At 40.1% G+C, this 6,377-nt stretch overlaps 1 protein-coding gene across 1 annotated transcript; it reads right to left on the bottom strand.

Moving 5' to 3' along the window:
• Position 1: 1 nt before the first annotated feature.
• LOC101623424 (protocadherin alpha-13) lies at positions 2-1,511 on the bottom strand (the record flags this gene model as incomplete). The annotated part of the gene is made up of 1 exon (XM_004686536.2): positions 2-1,511. A coding segment is annotated over exon 1 (1,401 nt), but the record flags the coding sequence as incomplete, so codon positions are not given.
• Between the last annotated feature and the right edge of the window lie 4,866 nt (positions 1,512-6,377).

Genomic DNA, 6,377 nt, shown 5'->3' with positions numbered 1-6,377 from the left:
TGTTCTCCCTCACGAACACCGTGTACTCGGGCTGCGCGAACGCGGGCGCGTTGTCGTTCACGTCGGCCACCTCCACCGACACGCTGGCCGTGGCCCACAGCGGGGGCGAGCCCTGGTCTCTCGCAGTCACCACCAGAGCATAGTTCGACACGCTCTCGCGGTCCAAGGCGCTGTCCAGCACAAGCGAGTAGTAATTTTTGAAGGTGGACACCAGCTTGAAAGGGACATGGGGTGATAGCGAACAGGTCACCTGTCCGTTGACGCCAGAGTCGCGATCGGACACGCTGATTAGGGCGATGACAGTGCCCACCTGAGCATCCTCTCGCACCGGGAGCGACAGAGATGTGATGGTAATCTCTGGGACGTTATCATTTATATCTAGCATTTCCACCAAAACGGTACAGTGACCCGCCGTTGGGATATTCCCCTTGTCAACTGCTTCTACAGATATTTCATACAATTTGGTCTCTTCGAAATCCAATTTGCCTTTTGTCCTAATCTCTCCTTTTTCGGGATTTATAAAAAATGCATGCAACACTGCAGGCGATACAGGTCTTCTAAATGAGTAGATTATGTCTCCATTTGCACCATCATCGGGATCTGTGGCATTAAGCTTGATCACTAATGTTCCATTAACGGCATTCTCTAACAGTCTTACTTTGTAAATAAATTGCTCAAATTCTGGGGCGTTGTCATTTACATCCAGAACTGTGATCCGCAGCTGAACCGTGCCAGTCAGCTGGGGTTTACCGCCATCACTGGCTGTCAGTAATAAACTATGTTCCTGAACTTCCTCTCTGTCCAATGATTTCCTCAACACAAGTGATAACGAAGAGGTTTGTTCACGATTACTTTGGGTGTCCAAAGCGAAATAATCGTTGGGATCTAATCGGTAGGTCAAGGCTGAGTTTACTCCAGTATCTGCATCGGATGCGCCATCTAGTGGAAACCGAGTTTCGGGAGGTCTAGATTCCGCAATGATTATTCTCTTCTCACTTTCAGGGAACACAGGGGGGTTATCGTTAATGTCCTTCACCTCCACCTCCACGTGGAAAACCTGCAGCGGTCTTTCCACGATCACCTCCAGGTGGAGGCTACACTCGGCGCTCCGCCCGCACAGCTCCTCCCGGTCGATCCGAGAATTCACAAACAAAATGCCATTCTGCAGGTTTACCTCCAGAAGGTCCCCGCGGCCTTTGGACGCCACCCGGAACAGGCGGGGCACCAGGTCGGCCAGCTCCAGCCCCAGGTCCTGGGCGATGCGGCCCACGAAGGTGCCGTGTTTGGCCTCCTCGGGGACCGAGTAGCGGACCTGGCCGCTCCCCGCCTCCCAGGCTGAGAGGAGCAGAAGGGAGAGCAGCAGACACCTGATACCTGGGCCTTCTGGCCAGGAAAACTGCATGGTACACTCAAAGGGTCCAGAGATACCTGAAGTATATAAAATACCTTACCTCAAGCTGCCTCTCAAGGTTCAATTCTACGTTCTTCTACTGTAGAAGGATTCGCTTGATAATTTCCCACTGTCTGCCAAATTTTCTGCAGGATAAAGCGGATGCTCTTTATTCCGTTAACGTTCTCAGTGAAGAGCGACACCAAGCGTACGAAAGGGGAAGTGTAAAAATGACTCAGTCTTCATATTTTCCATTGATGTAGTATTTTTTCTTGTATTTTCTGACGTTTTCGCAGCAAGTTCTTAATTGAAGATTAAGTCTTTCTTTCCATAAAGATCAAATCACTACATTCATATTAACAGTGGATGTTGGTTGACAAATGATTGATGACTGCCATTTTCTACAAATATATATGTTTTTGCACGTGTAAAATTTCCAGAATTTTAAAAGATGGGGAATATTCGACATTTGTTTTTGGAAAACATTCTCTAGCTCTGCAGAGCCTTTGAGGTTTTTGCGTTAAATGTCTTTCCTGTTATATCTTTGAGATCTGTTCACACAACATTGATGCCAATTGGAAGTATAACTAATCATACAAGAATAAGATGGGATGGATTTTTCAAATACTAGTAATATGCCATATTTTTAAAAACATGCTATATTTATAACCTCCCCAAATATTACTATGAAATGTGAACAAGTATTTGTTCTTAAAGTTTCCAATGAGTGTATCCGCTTGCATCTTTGTATATCATGTATGAGAATAAACTCATAACAATTTAAGCCATTTAAGTATGATGCTGTTTTACAGTTTTGGGTTCTCTTTGTATGTATTTGATAGAATGTAAATTGCTACCAGTTAGGTACTACTTCTCCCCATCTTACAGCAGGAAAACTCTTACTATCATTTGAATTGATTGCCCAAGCAACAAGTCCACCTAGACGTTAACACTGATCAATAGAAATGAAGAAAGAAAAGGAATCCTAATTATCTATTTTCACAAACTATCATCACCAACCCACAATGTTCCAGGCCAAATAGCACAATGAAAGATACAGAGAGGTTCAATGATTCTCTTGCCAGTTTTTGTACTTGGGTTGACTTGGTATTTGATATTATACCCATCCTTTTCTACTCCTCTGCGTTTATTAATATAGCATTACTTTTTAGTGAAGTAATGTTGCATTCAAACGCCATACAATAGCTTTATTCTAAGTATAATCCCTTTGTTCTTTTCTGTTCTGGACTATCAGATCGCCACTAGACTACATACTCAACCATTTAAAATATACACTTCCAAATTCTCTTAAAGCTGTCACCTACTTATATTACTTTTCTAAGACTGGCTTCAGCTTCAACACATAGCCTACCCATTTCTCCATTCCTTTTATTGAGTTCTCTGTGCAAAATAGTCATTTAACCACAATAATGATATTCTCTACAAATTTACTCACATTTACCTCAATTGACTCCTACAAGGAATTCATAATTAACTCTTCCCTCTTCCCTACAGAGATTTTTTCAGATTTTCTTCCTTCTCTTTTCTAACATTTCCTCCACCACCTGGTTCTAAAGATGATTTACCCAGAGAGGCAAGTCATGAATTAAACCATTAAGCCACTTTCTCACGTCAATGTTTTTTCTTTATTTTCTCTATTTTTCATTCCCAAAAAACCAGCCCCCACTTTCAAGACCAACCCTGTGCTCTTAAATATCATTATCCATTCTCTCCACCTTCACTTTTTTAGTCTTTATTCTTTCTCTGCCCATTTCATCTTACCACATCTCCTTATTTGTAATACTATAATTTGTAATACTATATAAATGTATGTTGTTATATTTAAACTGATTGTTCTGTTTATCTTCTCTTCCCTCTAACTTCTTTTTTTCTTAAAGATTTGTTTATTTATGCATACAGAACTGGGGGTACAGACTGAGATGTTGGGGTGGTGAGAGGATTCACCAGAGACAGTGGGAAGTGGGACAGGCAGATTGACAAAGTATACTGCTGAGGGGAGCAGCAGGCTTGTCAGGAGTCTGCTGAGCCACAAGGCTCACCTCAGCAGGGCTGGGAATGAAACTCACACTGAATAGGTTGAGCTGCTTGCAGTGCTGTGCTTTAACCCACTGCACCACCAGGTAGAGCCCATTCTCTCTAACTGCTGACACTACTTGATAGATTGCATTTTGAGCTGTCTGTTATCTAACTTCCTTATGATTTTAAGCCTACTCAAGTAAAACAAATGGTGGTGCCTGAAAAGATATCCCCACATGTAAACCCCTGGAACTATGAATATATTTATATAGCAAAAGATGTGATTAAACTAAGGCTCTTGAGAGGAGGCGCTTAGCCTGGATTATACAGGAGGAGTCTAAAGTGCATCCACAGGAATCGCTATAAAACCGAGGTATGGAGAGGGCTCTGTGTCCAGTAAGAGCAGGCAAAGTGACCACAGAAACAGAGACTGGAATACTGTGGCCATGAGCCAAGGGCACTGGCAGCCATTAGAAGCTGGAAGAGACAACAGATTATCTCCTAGAGCTCCAGAAGGAGGAAACACTTTGATGTTAAACTTCTGTTCTCCAAAATTGTGAGAGAATAATTTTTTGTTATCACAAACCAAACAGTTCTTGGTAATTAGAGCAGCATCAGGAACTAATACACCTACATACCTAAATTCTTCAAGTGGACACACTGCTTCTCATTTTTTCATCCCTCTCCATGATTTTATCCCTTCACAGATTCCTCCCCCCCCCTCAGGTAATTATTCCCAGAGTAGCATCTATGAACCTCTCCTGACTCGCCCTCTGCTCCCCTCAGATCCATATTTCCATATAATTGTATTCTCCTAGACACTCAAGACAAACATCCTCTTAAATGTTCCTCTCTATTCTCTTGCTACAGAAACACAAATTGTTCATATAACTCAATCCCTCATCTTGGCCAATGGCAATCTCATCCTCCTAGGTGACCAAACTAAAAATATTAGCACTGTCTCTACTTCTATCTTTTTCTCATCATTTGTATTCAGTCAGTTCCTGGTTGCTTTTACACTGCCAGTGTCTTTCACAAATGTTTCTTTCAATTAATTTATACTGCCATAATTTCAGTCCATTACTGAAAATCTAATGTATAAAAGATTTTTACCTTGAGAATATCCCCTATTCTAATTCCTTGAGAACATAGACACAAGGCAAATTACTTATACTTCTTTCTCCATCTATATTAACTTATTGCTAAAATGATATCTGCCCTCCACGCACTCTTCAAAAATAACATTACCTCATCTCTAAAGTCCACTTATCACATAGAAGGCATCATCCAGGAAGTAAATTTTGATGCTATGTATTTACTCAAAATTATTAATTTAATATATGCTATATCCCATGTTCTAAACTAAAGATATGTGAGTAGTAGGCAAAGTGTAATACCTTCAATACCTCACTGAGGGATTTAAAGATTTATTCTTTGACTGAACATAAACCTCTGTGTATTTTTGTGGAAAAAAACACAAAAATGTGTGCACTATCACTTCAGAAGATTCACCTGATAGTAGTCTCAAGACAGTAGCAAGCACGTGGATGTGTAATCCTCCAAAGGTTTCTCACGATAATGGAGAAACTGATAAATATTGTAAAATAATACTGTACCTGCCACATATAGGGCAGATACTAGAATGAAACTGAGATAAAAACAAAGATCATAACACAGGTTCTGCAAAGTAATAAAGGGTCAATAAGTATTCTTATGTTGAATAAAAATTATGCAATAAAATGGAAGGTGCACCATTATTTCCATGCTACCAAAAAAGACAAATTATTGTAAATAATCAATTACAATATTGCTTACCTATAACATCATTAAGGTAGATTTATATGATGATTTTTTATAATTTATAAAATAGTTCAAGTTGATTTAGATGGATATTATAATATTTTAGGTGTGAAATTATTTTATTATAGTTTATATAGCAAAAGAGAGTAACTATTCCACTTGAAAGAAAGAAGTCATTCACTGTGAATAATAGAAGTTATTTGTCTTAAAATTAATAACAATTTGCATTGTTGTTATTATGCTAGAGAAAGGAGATTTATCTGACATTGGAGTGGTGATCAAGAAAACAGTTTTATAAGTTAATTCACAGAAGAACAGAAAAGGAAGCCAGTTAACTTCCACTTAACACATAGATAGTTAACATCCATTAATCTGGTTATCTAGTTATCAGTTAATGGTATTCAGGAACTCTTCAATAAATTGCAAGTTTCTGTTGCCATGAAATTAGCATCAAATTAAATATAAATTTATCAAGTACATAGACTGTATATATTCTAGCACTAAAATTTCTCAAGACTGGGCATCCCTGGTGGCTCAGCCTGGTAAAGCACAGCACTAAGAAGCTAAAGCCACTTTAGCATGAGTTTGACCCCCCTCCCTGGAGGTGACCCACATGGTGTGGCAGACCTCTCCTGACCCGCCCTCAGCAGTGTACTTCGTGGATCGGCCTGCTCTACTCCCCACTCTGTCTCCGGTGAAGCCTCTCAAAGCTCCCACAACTCTGGTCTGGACCCCAGTTGTGTAAGCATAAACAAACAAACAAACAAATAAATAAATAAATCTTTTTAAAAAATTTCTCGACACTAATATTCATAGATAGGAAAAAAAGATAGAACAATAAGATTTTAAAGTGTGGTATCCACTTGATCTATATCTCATTCATTCGTGTTGGGTGAACTCAAAAAAACTGAAAATGACTGAATGGGCGAAATGATCTACAGGAAAGTGAAGAAAAGACATACAAATGTACTAGGAAAGCATTTGAAGGAAAAAATATACTTTGATATAAATGACTTACTTCACTGGCAGAATGTAGACACTCTTCTGTCTGTGAAACACAAGGGCTGAAGGCCATGAGGTCAGCCTTGGGCGGCCCTTCTCCCGAGCACACCCGCGGCCGCCTCTGCTGCGAGCACGACCAGCTCCCCAC

Source organism: Condylura cristata, unplaced genomic scaffold (assembly GCF_000260355.1).
Source record: "Condylura cristata isolate star-nosed mole 26May11 unplaced genomic scaffold, ConCri1.0 scaffold00021, whole genome shotgun sequence".
NCBI lineage: Eukaryota > Metazoa > Chordata > Mammalia > Eulipotyphla > Talpidae > Condylura > Condylura cristata.
Note: the sequence above shows the minus strand (reverse complement) of the source record. Positions and strands in the feature narration are given on the sequence as shown.